At 38.5% G+C, this 19,651-nt stretch overlaps 1 protein-coding gene across 1 annotated transcript in view; it reads left to right on the top strand.

Moving 5' to 3' along the window:
* The first annotated feature begins 495 nt into the window (after positions 1–495).
* OSMR (oncostatin M receptor) overlaps positions 496–19,651 on the top strand; it is a 31,304-nt gene continuing 12,148 nt past the window's right edge. The window contains exons 1-11 of the mRNA XM_054003855.1: positions 496–560; positions 796–994; positions 3,008–3,123; positions 5,811–5,911; positions 6,326–6,422; positions 10,733–10,896; positions 12,366–12,525; positions 14,031–14,303; positions 14,891–15,017; positions 16,239–16,396; positions 18,374–18,510. Coding sequence (XP_053859830.1) covers positions 6,350–6,422; positions 10,733–10,896; positions 12,366–12,525; positions 14,031–14,303; positions 14,891–15,017; positions 16,239–16,396; positions 18,374–18,510 — 1,092 coding nt within the window. The 5' untranslated portion in view covers positions 496–560; positions 796–994; positions 3,008–3,123; positions 5,811–5,911; positions 6,326–6,349. The remainder of the gene's footprint in view (positions 561–795; positions 995–3,007; positions 3,124–5,810; positions 5,912–6,325; positions 6,423–10,732; positions 10,897–12,365; positions 12,526–14,030; positions 14,304–14,890; positions 15,018–16,238; positions 16,397–18,373; positions 18,511–19,651) is intronic.

Below are 19,651 nucleotides of genomic sequence, written 5' to 3'. Positions count from 1 at the left end.
AGACAGCTGCCTGCGGTAATGTGGCACTGTACAGATTGGTTACGACCTGGCCCCGAGCCCCGCTGCGGGCACTGGGCACGTCCTCACCCCGTCCGCCTAGACGGCCAGAGCGCCCGGCCCTGCTCCCGGAGACACAGGGAGCCGGGGGCCGGGGCACCAGAGATGAAGGCGGCTTGCGGACATCACTCCTGCCCGCTGGGGACTGGGCAGGTCGGAACGTGTCCATTCTCTGTCCCTCTCGGTCCTCTCGGGCTCCCGCAGCCCGTTCCCCTGTCCCTACTCGGCTCACCCCGGACCCTGCAGCCCTGAGGCTCCTCGAGGAAGGGGCGGCCCGCGTTCTGTCTTTGGGAGCGCTGCCAAGGGGACTGGCCGCGCTTCCCGGAGCGGGGGAGAAAGTTCCGAGAAGCGGCTCACCCGGCTCCTCGAGGTGGGAGGAGTCGCCGCCCTGCCCGGGGAGGGGCGGCCGAGACTCTTCCCGGCACTGACTGGGGGGGCCGGCGCGTTCCGACGAGCAGGGGACCCGGCTGAGTCGGCTGTGAGGGAGCTCCCGGCGGCTGCAGGTGAGTAATGCCGGTGTCTCCCCGTCACGGCAGCTCCCCGTTCCTTCAGTGATGTCCCCTTCTCCTCTCCGTCCGCGGGCGTCCCGTCCGTCCTCGCTGAGGGGAGCTCTGTCTGCCCCGCTGAAGAACACCCACCTCTCCACTCCGGCACTAGTTTTGAAGAGCGCTGTGGAGTTTTTACTTTGAATTTTAGCCCTCTCCACCCTTTGCCCTCCCGTTTTCCCGTGTTTTGCAGGCACCCTTCGGTACGGCGATGCGGGAGTGCTGGAGAAGCGCCTCGTACAGCATCTCCGTCCTCCGGGAACCCGCCAGCATCATCGCATACCGGTGAATTTAAGGTGCTTCATGACCGCCTAGTCTCCTCTGCTTTCAGGATGCCATTGCTTAGCTACAGCATAAAAGCTGCTGATTTGACTCGAGCAAAAATTACCTAGGTGGGTAGTGGGTAAAATGCCTTGTGGAATGAGGATGCTGTACCTGCCACAGGTGATTCGGGTTTGGTTTCAACATTGCCTGTGGCCACTGCTTCAAGATGTTGACTCGCTCAGAAATACGAGCCCAGACCTTTAAATCCGACATCATACAGAGAAAACTTTCTTTTACGCAGCCGAAATCTGTTGCTTGATATCAAGGCCGTTTAAGTAAACTAGAAAACATAAATTCTAGTGTGATTCCTGAAGCTTTTGGAGTTTGACTATTTTTGGCATAACCTTTTGCCTCTCCTTTTATCTAAATTTTGCATGCATGGACCTAACTCCAGCACAGCAAACCAAATAGATCCTAACAGAATTACAAGTAGGTAATGCTTGATAAATAGCGTCTCTACAACTGCTGATGTTTCTTTTCTGATGGGGCAGGAGTAATTTTATCAAGTTCATTAATTGCTTATAGTTCTAGATCCCATTTTCCCCCTATTTCAACTGCTTTTTTGTTTGGATTCTTTTCTTTGTGAGAGCATGAAATATATATTGTTCGATTTTGGCAGAGCTTTTTAGAAAAGCAACAGCATGAAATCCATCAAAGAGCTTTCTGTTTATCAAAACATAAGAGATAAAACTACCCCTCAGCAGTCAAATCATTATATATGTATTAGACCTTAATTATAGAAATTACTTTCTTTCTTATGCAGCCTTTTAAACTTGTTGCTCAGCCATTAAATTACAAAGGCTTATTAGGAGCTTTCAGTGTCTAATTCACAGATATATTTTGTGTATTTTGTGTAATTGAAACCACCTTTAAAATTGCTTGGGAGAAAAAAACAAGTACAAGGACTAAAGGAAAGATTAATCCACTTCAGAATGTGGTATCTTGGATATTAATTTTCTTTTTAGCATTCAGGATTGTTGGCAATCAAATTTTCAATTTTCTATGTAAAGTGTGATTTTTGTTTTCAGAAAGGATCAATTTAGCTGGAATGTTTTAGGAGACACTACTTTACCAATACTCCATAGCTTCCAGGCTTGTCAGGCCTCCCTGTGTGAAGAAAAATGCCATAGCTGGATGTCAGCTCTGCACTGTTGATTTTGCAAAGGAGCTGTTGGGACTTGAAGAAATCAGGAGAGCAGAGGCACTCAGTGTTGTAGAGTCTTTGTACAAATCATTGACTTAGGGACTTCCAGCTGCTTTTGATAGTTAAATAGTTTTCTCTTTATTTAGGAGACAAAAAACCACATCAGGAGGATTAGTTAGCCTACCTGTGCTCTGCTTACTTTGTGCTTACTTAGGGGTACCTCTTTGTAGGCCGTGGATCGAGTTTATTAGATTTTAGCACTAAAATGTCACTTACGTTACCAATTTTGTGTTGTTTGGTAGAAAATTGGATTGTGATTCTGATCCTCTGTTAGTTCATGAAGTAGAGGGAATAACAACATGGGATGAACAGTGTTATGTATTACCACTTAACATTTTGCCTCATTGACAGTCTTCTTCCATGTCTGTTTTAGAAAAACTTGTTAAGTCCATGGTGTTCATGAGCTGGTATCCGTATCTAATATCTAAGTACTCTCCATTAAATAGATTAAGTATTCTGCAACTGAAAACATTTATTTTCTTAGCCTGTGTACATGCTCAGGTTCATTTAAGGATTTGGCTTGTGCCTGGCAGCTATTTTAAATAAACAAAGCAAAGGGCACTGAGAAAACAAAGCTGTATTAAGTATGATTTGAAATATCTTCCTTCAGGAAGATTGCTACAAAACTGTACTGCAGTCAGCTTTGACTAGATGTTCTTAGCAGGGGCTTCCTTTCCTGACACACAAAGGTGTTCTGGGTGCTGCAACAGTAGGTGCACTGTATAGCTCCAATTCCCAGTCAATTGAATTTTTGGTGCTTCGGTGACTTTGAAGTGGTGTTTGATGAAATGTTAGTCTTCGGTGCGTTTACTAGGTAAGTAATGAGAATTTCTTCTTAATTTTATGCATGGCATCACAAAAACGTTGGCTTGGACAGAACTTCGGGGATCATGTAAGCCAGCCTTTAGCTCTGAAGGAGAAATAGTCTACCTGGAGATATTTATTTGAAATATTCACAGACCATCTAGTTAAGGAAATTTCAATTTCTCAAAGGTAATTTACTCCTGTGCTGTCTCCACTTTTTGAGTGACTCCTCTTTAATAGTGTTTAATCTGAACAATTCCTGTTGCTGCTGAATATTATTTAAATTCCTGTGAGGTCTCCAAAATAATTATGTTCTATTGAAATATCTATAAGTGCTGATTAATTTCAAGTTAGGCGGGGGAGTCCTAAATCTCTCTCTATCAGTTTTGTCATCCGAGGTTACATTTTTTCAACAGGACAATTATTATTAGACTATGAAGGTATGATAAAAAAAAAAAACAAAACAAAAACCAACTTGTGTTTTAACCTGCAGGCTGACGAAACCAAGCAAGTCTGCTTTATTTCCCCCAGGGAATTTAAGTTTTTATAAGAACGGAAAGAATGTATGCTAAAAATGAAAGATTTATTACTCAGTTAACTTCTGTAGTCATGACAGATCATTTTGTGCCAAACTGACTTCAACTTGCTACTCACCATCTCCCCTTTTGGCTACCTGTCTTCATTCCCTTTGTTGTTCTATTTTCACTTTTGGCAAGGATGTTGTTAGTCTATTGCCATCATTTTGCTGTTGCTGTTTTTTTTTTTTTTTTTTTTTAATTTATTAAATTGGTAATGTATTTTGTACGACTGTAGCCAAGACACAGACTTATAAATGATGATTTTATAAAAGTACTTAATTATTGATAATACAGTATAAATGCTTGACATTTCTTGGTGGTAATTATTATGTGTGATTAATTTGTTAGTCAGAGGCAGATGTTTCTGAATAAAGAGGATTTAATTCAAAATATTGCTCTTATATTAAGGACCTTTTTTATATTAAGGAATTATTTTTTCTCAACTAGTGTTTCATTTATTTAAAATCACTTCATATTCTCTTTTGTTAGAGAATTCTAGGACTTTTCTCATGAAAACCAGTTTGTTACCTACAATTGCACATATTACCACAATTTATTTATTATGCATTATTAAACTAGATTACTAACATACCAAATAGTGAAAACTGTTGTCACTATCCAAAATATGATTGTATTTTGGTAATCCTTATTAAATTACACTATAGTAGCGTAAGGATTTTGCATCAATAAAAGTGATCTAGGCTGTGCCATTAGTGAGCTGGCGGTGTAAATGATTGGAGCTAGATAGTTAAATTGGACATTGATTTCATGACAGTAGTTGAGAATGGTTCTTAAGGGCATAAAAAAAAATTATTTTCCAAATAAGAAGTAACTTAATGATATAGTCTCGTATGTTGATATTCCACCATACCTTCCCACTGTTTTTAATATTGGATTTAAATGATTCCTAACCAATGGGGCAAAGTTATATGTCCAACACCAAAGATATTTACAAAATTAGGAGTCTTGCAGGGCCAGATTTTCATCATGCCGATATAATTAAGCCAGGAGATATGCTGCTGAACCTAACTGACAACCTGTGTGTTAAACTGTCTTAGAGCAGAGAGTTGAGTTCTTTGACTTCAATAGCAGATTTAGTTTCACATTTTTCCTAGGGAGGAGGGGAAAGAGGTTTGTAAGATTTGGCTTTGTATCTTAATATAATTTCATACAACTTGAAAAACAGCAATCCGCTGAAGGAGTTACCAGAAGTTTTAATGTGATCTGCCTTGTAAAAGTTTCTTTTTGTGTCATTTAGTTTCCTCTCTCTTCACTATATTGTCTTGTTTATTCCAGACAATACATAGCAAATTATTTTCAGTTGCAGGTGCTAAAAAAACCTTGAAAACTCTAGGAAAAAAAATAAGGTCTCCCTAAATCGGTTCTTGGAATCCTAGCTTCTCAAAAATATTTAGATTCTTCATACATGATAATCCTAGTGCTCTATAAATACTTCTGAGGATATTTGTTTAGTGGCAGGAAAGACTGCAGAAGCTTATGCATTAGGCAAGACAGCACTCAGCTGGTAAATACGGGGGCCTGCATGTGAAGCATTTGAGCTCACAAGGAGAAGTTTGGGCACACTGTAACAAAGGTGCTTGTTGTGTGCATTGAGCCCTGGGTTGCAATGCTGCATGCGGGACTGTGTCACCTTTAGAAACATATTTTTCAAAAAAGTTTGAAGTCTTTCCTTTTATCCTTTGGAGGAATTCAGAGCTTCTCAAAACCATTGAATTTAATTAAACTTATTAGACTTAAGAGTCTTCAGCTCTGAGGAATTAAATCAGAAGTTTTCTGCTAGAAATAAATTCTTTAGTGAATTCCTGGCCCTTCTGAAATCTGTAAATGTTCTGTCCTTAGCTTTAGTGAGGACAGGTCCTTTTGGTTGTCTCCTGCTAAGCAGTTGCAACGTCTGTTATGGAAGTAGTGATAGAAGACTATCAGTATTCTGCACAGCTTCAGAAATGTAAAATGTACAAGTTTTACATTAAAGATACCTGTATCCATTGTCCTCTTCCTGTTGTTTGTACTCCTTGTACGCTCTGTGCCTCTGAGAGCTTTAACCATACTACAGCCTAATGTTTAGCTTTCCCTTCAGCATGGGGGAGTTTGCAAGTGATTCATGTCTTCTGAAATCTAATGTATAATCAGTCCTTCAGAACTGGGCTGTGCAAGTCCAAGAGTTTCATCCTGGCACAGTCAAAGCTGTAAATGGAATGCAAGATAGAGCTCTGTGGTTCTTGAGACGACAGTCCATCTGGGAATGGAACTTGCTAAGACTTTATATGTTTGTTTCAGCTCCAGTCTAACTAAAGCCCTCCATATATAGTGTCCTGGGTGCTAACAGAGGAGTTTGCTGGATTCATCAGTCAGGCTGTAGGTGGGGCAGAAATCACAAGGTGTTTTGCACCTTTAATACTCTTTTCCCCTTGTTAGGATGGATATCTTCTAACTTGTGCAGGATGAAAGCCAAAATATATTAGAACAAACTTCTACTTCAATGTTTATTTGAAATAAGTGGATTAAAAACTTTAAAGATATTGTGTGATTTATTTGTTTAGACTCAATTGAACTTTTTGACTGTAATAGTACTTTTCTGTAACTAGGTCCTAAAAACAAGATGTTTACTTTTTTCATTCCTTATCTTTCTTTGTGCATTCTTCCTGAATTTCTCTTAAGCTTCCTGGAGTCTGTGTGATTGGGTTTTTATTCATTCATTCTTAAATACAGTAATATTATCTGGACTGTTGTTTGGCATGTCGCACTTCTCCTGAAAGAAACAAATAAATAAAAATGTTTTCTTTGCTGTTAAGTCTTATACAGGAAAAGGTAGACAAATGATGAATCACTTAATGATTCTGGCAGTACTTCTCCCCCTGAGGACGAGCTACAGTACATACTCACAGCAAGGTAAATGTTTGATTTTTTTATTTGGAAGTAATCTACAGCAACTGAAGCTTTCAGCTTGCTGATTTGTAAGTCTCTGATCAAGCAACATGTCGCACATTTAATCAAATTATTCTCTTTGGTAAGGTGATGGAGCAACTTTCATTATGACCTTTTGTGACCCTGTTATGCAAAATTGCCTGTTGAATCAGCAACTTGCAATGATGTGAAGCCAAAGTGTATTTATTTATTTTCTTATCCTCTTTCTCCTATCACCTGTACTGTCATCTTCAAATAATTTATTTCCTCTTTGACAACTTCTATGTTTTTTTATTTCTTTCCTTTCTTTTTTTGTCTCATCTCCGAAAACTTTAGCATTTTTGTTGGCTCTTTTCTGATCGTGCCACAAGATTCCAGGATCAGATTTTTATTTTTTATGCTTCAAATACTCATCCAATACAAATACAAAAAGCAAATATGCATATTTTAAGGGGAAAAAGTTGAATATAATGATAACTTCAAAAGGCTGTGTGTTTTAAGGTAAAAAATACTTCTTGTGTACTTGCTGCTAGCAATAGCATTTGGGTATGTCTCCATTAAAAGAAAAAAGAAAATTCTTAATTGACTTTTCTGTGACCACCACTAAAAAGGCAGACCTTACCAGGCTCTAGTCTGCATTATGGAAATTTTATTGCCTTTTTTTTTTTAAGTTGGTGAAGAAAAAGGAGAGATGTTTCGGTTTTAAAAAATACATTTATTATCATACTGAAGGGGTAAAATATCTCTTTCAGACATTTCTTCTCTCTTCAACCATGAAATTCATGTGTTCACACACCACTCACCCAAGTCTCAGTTTTGCGACTTATTACTAGGGCTCCTAGTATGGCAAAACTTTGTAATGTAGGCAAGTCCAGACAGTTACTTCATTACAGTAACTTGGTCACTTGTTTTCACATGCAATTTTTCAGGAATAAAATTAAGTGTCTGTTGTTAATCATAACTATTCACACAGTCTTAGGCTAGCTTGCAAGTTAAAACAAGTCGTAAGATGCCTCAATCACTTAATTTTGCTAGGAGGGAATATTGTAACTGTGAATGCTGCAAATACTTCCACATGTTAAAAATACGCTACAAAATTCTTTAATACCTACATTGTAAGTTGGTGGTCATCAACATTTTGGATATATCCTTAACTATATTGTTTCTTCTATTTTTTAGTGCTGTGTGTAATCATCAACTGATGATCTAGATTGTTTTATGCCAAATTCTGTAGAAAACAAAATATAGTGTGGGGTGTGAATTGATATGTTGTCTAGCTGAAGAGGGATAGTGGAGGGGCACTTGTACACATAGAGAAAAAACAGAAACTTATAAGACCTTAGCAGTTATTTTATCAAGCTAAGTAAGTGTGGCAGGTGGAAGTATTCCTTATGGCAAGAAAAGGGATGATATTTTCATTTAGACAAAAAGAAATAGATGCAGAGAGGAGATGCAGGCTCATCATCAATGCAATAGGCATAATAGTGAAACTTGCAGTTAGAATTTGCTAGAAAAAGAGCAGAAGGAGGATAGGGAAATTCAGAAGATATGCAGAAGTTTCTTTTAATGGTGCACCCTGAAAAAGAAAGTTGGTTTCTGCCAACTGGCTGAGTTTTCTTTCAGGTGTATTTATTTTCTTTCCTTGGACCCTTACTTTGTACCATTGAATTTCATTGAGAGACTAGCAGGGTCCTTTCCTTCCCCCAGTTCCTTTCTTCCCCTGTTGCTTCAGCAGTTCAGGCAAAAAACAATAGAAAACAGCAAGGCCCAGAGTTCTAGATCAGCTTGAAATGTGAAATGAGATCCCTCAAGAGATTTGGTACATGGTGCTTCAGGTAAACGGATTATGAACATACAAGTAAGGTTGACTAGAATACTGGAGACAAACAACATTACAGACAATTCTTTAGCATAAGTGGGATTTTAACAGTGTTTATCTTGTTTTGATGGTGAAAGTCTGGAAAATGTGGGAAAATGAAGTGTGTTTTGTCCTATCTTCCCAAAATAAAGCGATACTCCACTTCCACAGTTAAGTTTATGAATCACTGTGTTGTTTTGGTTGTTCTGGCTCCTTGCCTAGTCAGTTGGCAGTGAAGTTAATAATATTTCTTTTTTCTGGTAAAACCTAAAATTGATGCTCTGTCATCATTCTGTGAAATTTACCCCCAAGCTTTCCACCTTGTTTATTTAGTTTCAGACAGTAATTGTCATAGGTACCTTATGGCAGTATAAAACTGATGCCCATAGTTTTCCAAAGGCAGCTGTGAAGCAGCAGATACACTTTTTAAGGACTATATCATTACCAAAGCTAAAAAGGAAATTTCATTTCTGCATATGAAACATTTTGCACTTACCTCACAGAGACATTAAGGCTGTAAATTCTGCTTTCACGTAAATTTACATGTTAATAATTTCATAGTAATTATATATTAAGACTGCAGTGAGACTTTATACAAGATGTGTTGCATATATTTCTTTCTCCAAAACACTTGAAGATACCACAGTCCTGGTTCTAAGACCATGTGTTTGAACAGTTAAACTTGATTTGTTCACCAAGCTTATCTGAAGATGCCCATACCAGTAGTTTTCTCTAGATGGAAAGCATATGGTTTTCATTTTGCTCTGACTTCTAGTACCCTTGAAAATGGAGTAAGCTAAAAATATCCCAACAGAGTTTTTGGGTGATTTGCTAAAAGAGAGTCCTTTGTTCAGCAGTTTTGAATAACTTTGTACCTTTTTTCCTCCATTTATTCTTTAATTATAGTCTGGGTTTATATAAACAAAGTTGTGTCAGTGTCTGTATTCTCATAATAAACAAATATGCTTATAAAGTTTTATTTGCTTCCTTTGGTTGACCAGAGATTGTTATAACTGCTGCTTCTCTTGAGCCTTTCATTCCTTTCTCCTAATGTAAAAATCCCTGTGTTGGAAAACTGCTGCACAGGGGTTAGGTTAATGCAGGTAGTCCAAGATAGATTGCAGAATGATTTGGATATATGATGGCTACCAGAAGCATCCATCAAAATGTAGATTCTCAGTCTAAATCTCCTGAATTCTTGTGTTTCTGCTAGTGATACATGGTGAAAGTCTCAGGTAGTCCAGTGGGCGAAGTGTATCTAGAGGAAAGGAGCGGAGGTGGCAGTTTTGTTAGAGGGCTGCTGAGGTCACTCAATCCATCGTGTCCCTGATGATTCTGGCTATAATGTGGCAGAAATGCTCAGAATGAGTTCTATTTTATTAAAAGGTATAGCTATTTTTGTGTCTCTTTTTTTCTCTGTCTTGGTTAGGATAAACATTCTGACCTTGTCCTTCTGTAACAAGAAGAAGCACCTTGGAAAGCACCTGTGGCAAAAGAAAAAGCCTAGTTACTTAGACGTTTTAGCTCCCTGGCTTCATTAACAACCAGATAAAATTTAGGGGGTTTATGTTTGTTTCGTTTTCAGGAGGTAGAGAAATGACAAATCAGAGAGTGATATATTTCAGCTCTTCCAACAGTTAGGGTTTTTAGGGAGGGGTCACAAAGGAATCATCTGAAAAAAAAGAGGAACCACTTACAGGGTTATTTGTAGTTCTCCACAGAACAATCTTGCAGGGCCTTTTATTTCGCAGTCCCAAAAGGGACTTGTAAACTTTGCTTTATCATGTCATGGTCTGGAATTAAATCCAGACCAAGAGAAGTATGCAAGTGCCATTAGAACTAGGTGTCTAATTCCAGTAGAAGAAACCACAGCCATGACCTAAGCTCTGTGTAGAGCAAACAGGAATGCACTTAATACTAGACTATGATCTAAGCCAGCTACTGGAGGGAAACCCTTATCCTGTTCTGTTAAAATAATGGTTTTGCATGATCTCATTTAGTCTATATTATGTCATAGATCAAAACTGAGCCAGAGTTTCTGCCCCAATGGTGTGAAGCCTTGCTGGGGTTTGGGATTTTTTGGGATTTAGTCCTTCTTAATACCTTATGTTGTTCCTCTTCATAAAATTATGAAGGGATGGGTCTGTATTCCCATAAAACAGCTAGTAAATTGATAGCATAAAGAAATTAAACAGCATACCAAATACCATGGTGGGGAGCTATTGAATAGATTCAGGAACCTCATTAGCCTGCTGATTCCTTAAGAGGAAGACTTGTATTTCCTTTTGTCATCATCAGCATGGGTCCTGATCACGTATTTTTTTTCCTTCAAAACCATCTGGTGTGGAACCTATTTTACCTCTAACCACCATTTTTTCAAATCTGCTCTGTAACTTCGCTAGACAGTAATATTTTTGTGCTCTTTTTCTGCTCCTAGAATCCGATGTGTTTCCAGTAACGTACCTTAACGTTTCCAAGGATTTGGATCTTCAACGGCTGCTGGTGGAATGGGATGTTGTCAAGTCAGCACATGATGCTGAGTTGGCAATATCTTTTGAGATACAAGTCCGTCGAACTGATGAAGCTACTACTGTGTGGACAGTAAGTGTACTTTGAAGAGAAGTGTCCTAGTCATTTACAATGATGGAAGATATAGTCATGTCTCTTTGTAAAGTCCCTGTCCTGATAGTTTTCCGTAGCATCTAAGCCAGCAACATTTTCTGAAGAGGAGATCACCCAAATAATAGGCTTAGGCCTATTCTGGGTGGTTTTCTGCTTGTGACTTCTGCATGGGGGCAGTCTCCAAAGAAAATTTAGAACTTAAACTAAAAAACTGCACTAGCTCGTTTAGTGTTGCTATTTGTCAGAAAGTACATAAAACAGACAAGGGCTTATTTTTCTGAAATCAGGGATCAATAAAATAAAATAGGCATTGTTATAAATCACAGCTTACTTTGATCACCCTAGTTGGTGGTGTTTTGTCTCTGAGTTTGAAGAACCACATCTTCACTGCAAATGAGCTCTATGCAGTTCTGAAGATTTTTACCACTTTGATATGCTGGATAGGATTTTTAGCCCAATGAGTACATCTCACCTGGAAGTCAGTAACTGGGGCCATATAGCTACAAACAATTCAGTTTTGGGTTTTTTGAAGTGTCATTCAACAAATCCTTATTAACCTGTTGGAAGGAAGTAAAAGTGTTTCAAATCCAGGGATGTAGTCTGTTCTGTTTATTCATAATAAATATAACAAGTTACTTTGGACATCACTACCATACAGGAATATATTTGCTTCTGTGTTTTTCTGAAGTATGTGTACCAATAAAGAAGTTCTGTGAGTCTGCTCATACCAAAGCATGGACAGCCTATATAACTTCTAGAGCTGTAGCCACATTCCTCCAGAGCAGTGGTAATACAAAAGTGCAGGTGTTGCTGATGTAAAGCAGTACTGGGGAGAAGTTCTCTACTGCTCAGTGTCAGTCAGGGCTTTGGCACAAATCATATGAGCAGCACAGATCTATATGCTGAGAATCTAGGGTGGTTGCTATAAGAAGTACTAAAACATGTAGAATGATAGAATCTCAAAGGTTAGAAAAATTCTGTAGGGTCATTGAGTCCAGCTGTTAACCCAGTGCTACCAAGTCCACACTAAACCACATCTCCAAATGCTGAATCCGCACATCTTTTAAATCACTCTAGGGATGGTGACTCCACCACAGGGATATGTAACCCAGAGCATTAGGACACATTTGTAGGCAGCAGCTTATGTAATAGCAGACACAAATAACCTACAGAGAGCCTCTGAGAGCAAATCCATGTCATGAGAAGCAGGGTCTCACTCCTAAATATGTCAGCACATCAGTCATTCCACCACTGCTAGCACAGATCTGTAAGCAGTTGATTAGCTGACTAGTTACTTAGTGTGAGATCACGTGTAGGTAGTGGAGTTTCAGACATTCATTTTCAAAAGCATTTTTCTCCTTTGAGCTTTCCCACTGCTTTTGATTGTATCTCCAAATCTTCACATTGCTGTGTTTTCAATACTTTGCCTTACTGCTATTTGTTTGTAGGAATTTCAAAATGTCACACTTGATAAATTGGGAAAGCCTCTTCATTGGACATGGGATTCAGACATACCTTTGGAGTGTATGTCACATGCTGTGAGGATCAGGAGCAAGGCCAAAACATCAAAAATCTGGAGTCAGTGGAGTTTGTGGGAGATTCTTCCGGGTAAGCAAAACAAGACTTTGTAATACTGGGGTTTTGTTTCAAGAATAAAACTGGTTTGTAATTCACCACTGAATGTAACCATGGAGGACAGTTCAGGAGAGACTGCATCAATCCATTTGCTGTAAGCACTAACCAGTTCCTTATATTTTGCCAGCAATAATTGAAGTGCTTCAGGCATTGCTATAATTTGCAGACTATCTCCCTAGTCAAAAGTTTTAGAGGTTTTTTTTTTCACTCACACATTAAAACAATGTAGTGCAGATGAAGTGACATGGGATCTTGGATAGGCACACCCCTAGCCCAGACTCAGGGAAAGGAGGGGAAGCACAGAGCTAGAGGCTACATGATCTGATGAATGTGTGGTTTTTGTCTGGGATTCATAGCTTGAATTGGTATTACAGAAACAGAGAGAAAGGAGCAAGTTAGCTCCTTATTTCACTTGGAAGGAATGTCTTCTGAATTATATGACAATAAACAGAGAGTGAACCAATAATGTAATTAATGACATCACAAAATTTGGTTTTTTGGGTTACCATATCTTACTAGAGTGGTTTGGTTTCCAGAGAATCTTGTTTAAACAAAATATGTAACTACTTTAGAAAACATGACTGTAGTGATTTTATAATGAAACACTCATTTGGAGCAGCAAGGGCTTTTAGATATTGGAGGCATCATGTCTCCAGCAGAAGAGGCATCACAGGTGTTCATACTTGTATTGTGGCACTCATCTGTTGTTATATAATGGGCAGTAAGATGCAAGACTCTTTTTTGTCCCACAATCTCCTCAGTCTTGGAGATCTTATTTTTTCAATTACAAGTGGATGCAGCACAAAAATACTTTCTTGGTCACAAACTGATCCCACATTACAGACCTGATTTAGAGCTCTCTCAAAGATAGTAAATCCACATGTCATCAGGTTTTTGGATCAGATTCTTGAGAGTAGATTTTACCCATGCAAGATCTGTAAAAGGCTGTGAGTCACTTAAATTCCACTAACTTTTCCATCCAGGAAGCAGTCCAACATAGAAAGCTATGGGAGTCTCATTCCAAGGGATTATCCCCTTGATCTGATTCAGTCAATATTGACTTCTGTTAGCTGAGCTCTGCATGACCATAATGTTTTTGTAGCCCCCTGCTACAAGTCTTCAAGAGCAGGTGTTTTGGATATAAGCAACAGTCTGTGCATAGGAGCAGGAGGCGGTGTTCCTTTGTAAAGAGAATTCTTGACACTTTTGTTTTCCTCTAAGTGAAAGGCAGTAAAACAGATTACGTCTCTTAGGTAGTTTGTTGGACTACATTACATGTTTATGACTTTAAGAGAAAGGTATTATTGCATGTGAAATTAATCTCTGTATTCAGACGAATACTAAATAAAAGTCTATGAATGGATAATATAACATTAGCAATTTCTTGTGTAAATGCTTAGTTTTGTGTTCTGGCTGAATGCTGCTGCCTTGAGCAGATTTTGAATTTACTTATTTATTTATTTATTTTTAATTTGCAGGCCTGGACACTTCAAATAGAAGTGGACCGCAAATCTTTCCAAAAGAAAAAATTTTAGCAGAAGGCTCTAATATCACTCTTTGCTGCATAGGAGGGAAAGGTCAAACCATTAAGGAATTCACTGTATTCCCAAGTGTTGATGTTTTCAAGCACACAAACAGTCAAGTCAGACTTCTCACTGTGGAAAATCTGTCACATGACAAAGGGTCTAACATTCATGTCTACTGTTATGATGAGGATAAACGGTCACATGAAGCAGCTTTCTTTGTGGGTAGTAAGTGAATACATTGTTACAGTTTTATTTTCCTCTTGTTATTAACTCAAGAATGACTGTAGAAAAAATGGATGGGGGAAAAAAGCTTGCTGTAAGTCATCATGCTCTTGTCATGTCTGGCTGAACTCCATCTGACTTGAGATTTGTAAATTTATGTAGAGAAAACAGGAAAGAATAACATTAAATTAATTGACCCTATGACAGGTGGTTGATTCATAAATATACCCACCCATTTAGGAGTTCAGCTCCCTTGTCTGTGTGCATGTGGTAAAAACACAGCAGTCTCCTTTTCAAAGGCCAATAGCAATTTTTAAAGATAGAAAAGAGTACAGACTGAATAAATGAATGGATGCGTATTAAAAAAAGATAATGGAGTATAAAAGTGATTGCTATTGACTCATGGTATTATCCTGACTATCTCTGCAGAGTAGCCATTGAATAACTGTAATTTCAGTAATAGCATCTATAATAAACCAGACTTTGTACTTATCCATTATTTCTAGCTTGTTAATGTATTAACAAGGTTGATGAGCTTTGCCTTGACTGCCATGGTGTTGTTGTTTTTTTTGGTTATTTTGTCTGATAAGAACCGCCTGACACACCTAAAGATTTTTCCTGCCAAACTCAAGACATGAAAAGAGTAACATGTACTTGGAGAGAAGAAGAGACCTATCTCTATGGAAAGAATTCACCACGCTACACCTTGTCTAAAACGTAAGTCTCATTGTTATTTTAACTCTGATCTGTCAGAGTTATTAGGTGCTTATCTTTTATTAGGTGCTATGTAATTAGGTGCTTACCTTTTTCCACCTCACTGATCACTTATTTAACAAAGCTTGAGTAGTGCTGAACTGTTCTGAATCAGACTAGCTATAACAAAGTTGGCAGTCCTTTAGATCAAGTTCTGCCTGATAAAGCTTATTCTAACCATTCTTTTGAGTTAGTATGTTTGGATATTTTTCTGTAGATATGAAGACACCCTGAAATCAGGATGCAGATAACCTAAAAGTATAACATTATTACTGGGCAGCACACACAACAGATAACTAGGATCTGATCAGCTGGTAGGCTGAGTATTAGTGTGCTCATGATCATCCATTGGCACTAATGCTGACTCAAACTTAGCACTCTGCCTGATTAATGTCTCTAGTTATTTTCCTTTAGGATTTTAGAGCTTTACATGTTGATGTTACCCTTCTTGAGTCTTTGAGCCACTGACAATCCTATCTCCTATGTCCTTTTTGTGTCTATAATTTCTGTAGTTTCAGCTGACTTCTTTACTTAAAAACAAACAAACAAACAAACATCTGCAGACTTTCTCATAGCTTTTTTAGTAGTCTGAGTCAAGGCAACACAGCTGTGGGATATCAGACCTTGCATGTGGAGAGGGGTTTTACAACAAGGTCTGCAGAGAAAGGGAAACTCATAAAATGGGATAGATGCCTCAAAGTCACAACAAACTTTCATCAAAAGATCTCAGCAGAAAACAGGCTAGCATTGCACATACCTTCCTGGTCTCCACATCATTCACTTCCATTAAGATACTGGGATGCTGATTTAAAAATGGAAGATTAAAAGATGCACTTCAAGGTGCACTTGAAATTACAACTTTATTTAAAAGCTTAATGGTAAACATGTAAACTACTTAAGTCTTGGCAAACAAGTCACTGGTTTAGGAAGTTTGTAAAAGCAATGTAGCCGTATCTTAAAAAAACAAACCTGGATTTCAGAGGAAGCTTTTTTTTAAGAGTATTTGTATTCATCATACTTCAGGCTAAGGAAAAGAAGTGGGTGGCTTCTTATACAAGGCCCCTCAGCCTTATATTTTATGATGCTGGATTCTACTTGGACACCAGAAACTTCCAAGATCTATGTTGATTGTGTATTATGGACAACTCTCTTTGCCCTGCTCCTACCTCTCACTTTCTTTGATAGGTCATCCCAGAAAATGGCTCTGTGCAAAGCAAGTTGTTCTAAGCAGTGCTCATGCTCTTGGAATATAGGCCAGCAGTGGATCTGGAATGTCACAGTGACTGTGGAAAACCCACTGGGAAAGAAAACTGCCACAGATGTTTTTGATGTAAATCACAGAAGTAAGGGCTTTTTCTATACCTTTTTTCAGCTCCTTCTGAGCTTGATACTTCTGTGCCCTGGTTTGAAGTATGGAAGTCCTTGATTTTTATCTTCCCAGTTTAATTACTTATGTCTCCCTGTGCTAGAGTTACCTGCTCTCTATTCAGTTTCACCTTTGGGAAGTTGTATGAACAGTAGTAAACAGCTTTACTCCAAACGTCAGATTTGGTTATTAGAATTACCCCTTAATGTTTTGAAATCTGCTGCTTTGCTGAAGCTGTTTAATGGAAGAGAAAGCAAAATGATACAAGGATATAAAATGGGGCGTTTAAGCAAAATATCTGTGTAGGTTACTTGGGAATTGGTATGATACAAGATGTGATACGTGTGTAGGAGCTATTGCTGGGAAAGAAGTCATGGTGCTAATCTGCTTTTGGTCCTAATATGGGACAGTAACCTCCACTGTGCTACTGTAAGGGAAGAAGAGTAGTTCATCAGTGACAAAAGGCAGGTTATTCTCTACATATCTAATGGCTGTGGTTCCTTGTTCCCTAGTAGTTGTGTCCATTATCTCAGTGTGCCCTGGGTCCCCTAAGCTTCTTCCTACTCTTGCCTCAAAACAACTGGGTGTTTCTTCAGTTTCCAGCAGTGAGACTGAAGTTCTCCTTGAGTCCTCTTCAGTGTTCCTCACGTCCTGTGGTTGCCCAGCCTGTTTGAAGAAGCAGGAGGCAACATGTGCTTTGTGCAGCTCAGAAGCTGACAGGACAATGGCCTAGGAGGCTCTTGGTGTAACTGCTGCACCCTGGCACTGCTTCCTTCCTCAGAGGCATTGCTGACAGTTTTGCAAGCCACACTTTTTTATATGAAGAAACTTACGTTAAATGTCTGTGTTAGATTTGTCTCAGAGAGGCATGAGAATTCTAAAATTTGATTATCTGATTGTTTGGAAATGGAAGAAACAGGTCAAGAAAGTGGAGGAATAAACTGACAGGTATGTAGGGAGACAACACAATGTCATAAACTCAGTTTTCATGGGAAGTCAGGCTAGAAAAGCTTACATTCAATGTGATAAGTACATTAAAATTTACTACAATATTATTTTTCCAGTCCTAGTGATAGTTGCAAGTTAAAGAAATTATGTACAATATGTGTGATGAGTTAAGCTTTTAAATAGTGATTCCTCTAAAATCCTTCATGTTTTCTCTGATCCTGCAAATATTTACATTAGGATTTTCCTTACTTAAAGGATGACAGTAAGTAAAGGAAAATGCAAATCCATTGTTTCCAATTCTGAATGTGCTAGTTTGGACCTTCTATATCAAATACAAACTCTTCTGAGTGTGAAAGTCCTCAAATTGTATTTCATGGAGTAGTGTAATTCAGTCATGTGACGTTTTAGGATAAATGGCCTAGGGTATAAGCATTACCCCTCACCTGCATTGCCATGCCCTCACATTGCATTGATTCCTCACTATTATACTGATAATGTGGGAGGGTTTGAGATTTACTTCACTTGCTGAATACTCTTACACAGCACTAAAGAATCTCTGAAATCTTTTGGAAGAAGTAGCCTTGTCACTGTTTACTGAAGGATGACTACTGACAGGAGTCAATGTTAGAGTTGTGAATAAAATTTTTGTCAAAGAGGTCCAATTCTGGGGTGTAGAAATCTGTCGAATGTTACCATATTACATCAGGAGCTTCTGCCAGGCCCTGAATTAGAGAATTTTAATGGTTTGCAATGAATGTTTCTCTTCCTTTTGTCTATGATGTTTTAAAACATTTCTAAGTCAGCACAAGGGGATTTTTAAACCTTGTGTAACATTTACTTACATTTACATTATGAAATGATGTTTCAAAATTTATATGTGTTTCTTCTAGATTAGGAGAAAAATCTGTATTTTTTATTTGCTTTTACTACTCAGCTAAAATATCTTAACATTCTATTGCATGTATTTTATGTTTTGCAAGAGCTAACTCAGATTTTCCATTGGCAGTGTATCCCACTGCACCTTTCCAGGTTTGGGAAGATTGCACAGATACAGAAATGACATTACACTGGAATTATGAAAACAATGAAATTGATCTCTTTTGTCAGACTGAAGTGCTCCAACCTGATGGCAAAGTAGAACTGGTATGAAACCTGATTTTCCTAAACAAAAATATAGTGAGGATCTCTCTGATTTGATTAAAAAATAATTCCCCAGCAATACAAATACACTGTAAGTCTTGTGAGCTTGTTGATGTGTCTGTTTCTGGATTTGTTTGCTTCCCAAGCTCTACACTGATTATGCAGTCCATGTGGGCAGCCACTGTTTGCTCTAATTCACACTCCAAGTACTGCCTGTACCCTGTCAGAAGTACGTGGTATGACTGGTCTGACTATGTCGCTCAGTGCTTTGCTGAATGGGTTCTGAGATTTGTTGAAGTTAGTGGAAACACTGAAGGGCCTAATAATGGTTAAGTTGTATAATATATTTTATATATATATATATTAGGTACTGGTAATCTTGATTTGTTTTTGTTGCTCATGCCATTTCACACTCAACAGAGCAGTGTTGAAGGTTTCTTTTTTATCAGTCCAAGCTTTTTCTGTATGTTATTGATTGTAGTTGATGGTAGAGAGTCTGGTTTCTAGTGATGGAATCCCAGAACAGTTTTTCTTCCCTTCCTCTTCAATCTCTTTGAAGATTATTTGACTAGATTCCTTACTTTTTTCCACCTCTTCCACAAATGGTGAGCTTGATGGACTCTTTGCCCATTTACTGTCACCTCTCTGTAGCTCTTGACTTAGAAGGCAGCTTGCCTCTAACATATTGAAAAGGCACAGTGCAGATCACAGTCAAAAAGGCAGTGCAGATCACAGTCAAGCTGCGTTCTGTCTTTATTGTAGCTTAGGATTGTAGCTGTCAGATCAAGTGACCACTGCAGTTGGCCATTGCAGGAGACAGTTTTGAGAAGAGGCTTAAAAGCATGCTGGCTTTCTAATTCTTACCAGAACTCACTCTGTCTCTTAGGAGAGAGTGAGGTAAAGGCTGGGAAAAAACCACAGAAATAGAAGGTGGCTGTAGATTGCTCTGCATAGATCTGGAACAACATCCTACTTTTATATGGTAATAGCCCAAGACTCTTGTGAGGGCAAGATTTCAGTAAAGTCCCTCCTGGATGTAAAAAGTACTCATGTGGAGTGTTCTGAGTAACTCAGACAGTTACACACAGGTGGTTTCCAGCCCTCTTTTTGAATCTCCCACTGTTTTGATCTTGTGCATTATTTG

The sequence above is a fragment of the Vidua macroura genome, chromosome Z, assembly GCF_024509145.1.
Source record: "Vidua macroura isolate BioBank_ID:100142 chromosome Z, ASM2450914v1, whole genome shotgun sequence".
In the NCBI taxonomy this organism is placed as follows: domain Eukaryota; kingdom Metazoa; phylum Chordata; class Aves; order Passeriformes; family Viduidae; genus Vidua; species Vidua macroura.
The sequence above is the reverse complement of the archived record's forward strand: the minus strand, read 5'-3'. Positions and strand labels throughout refer to the sequence as shown.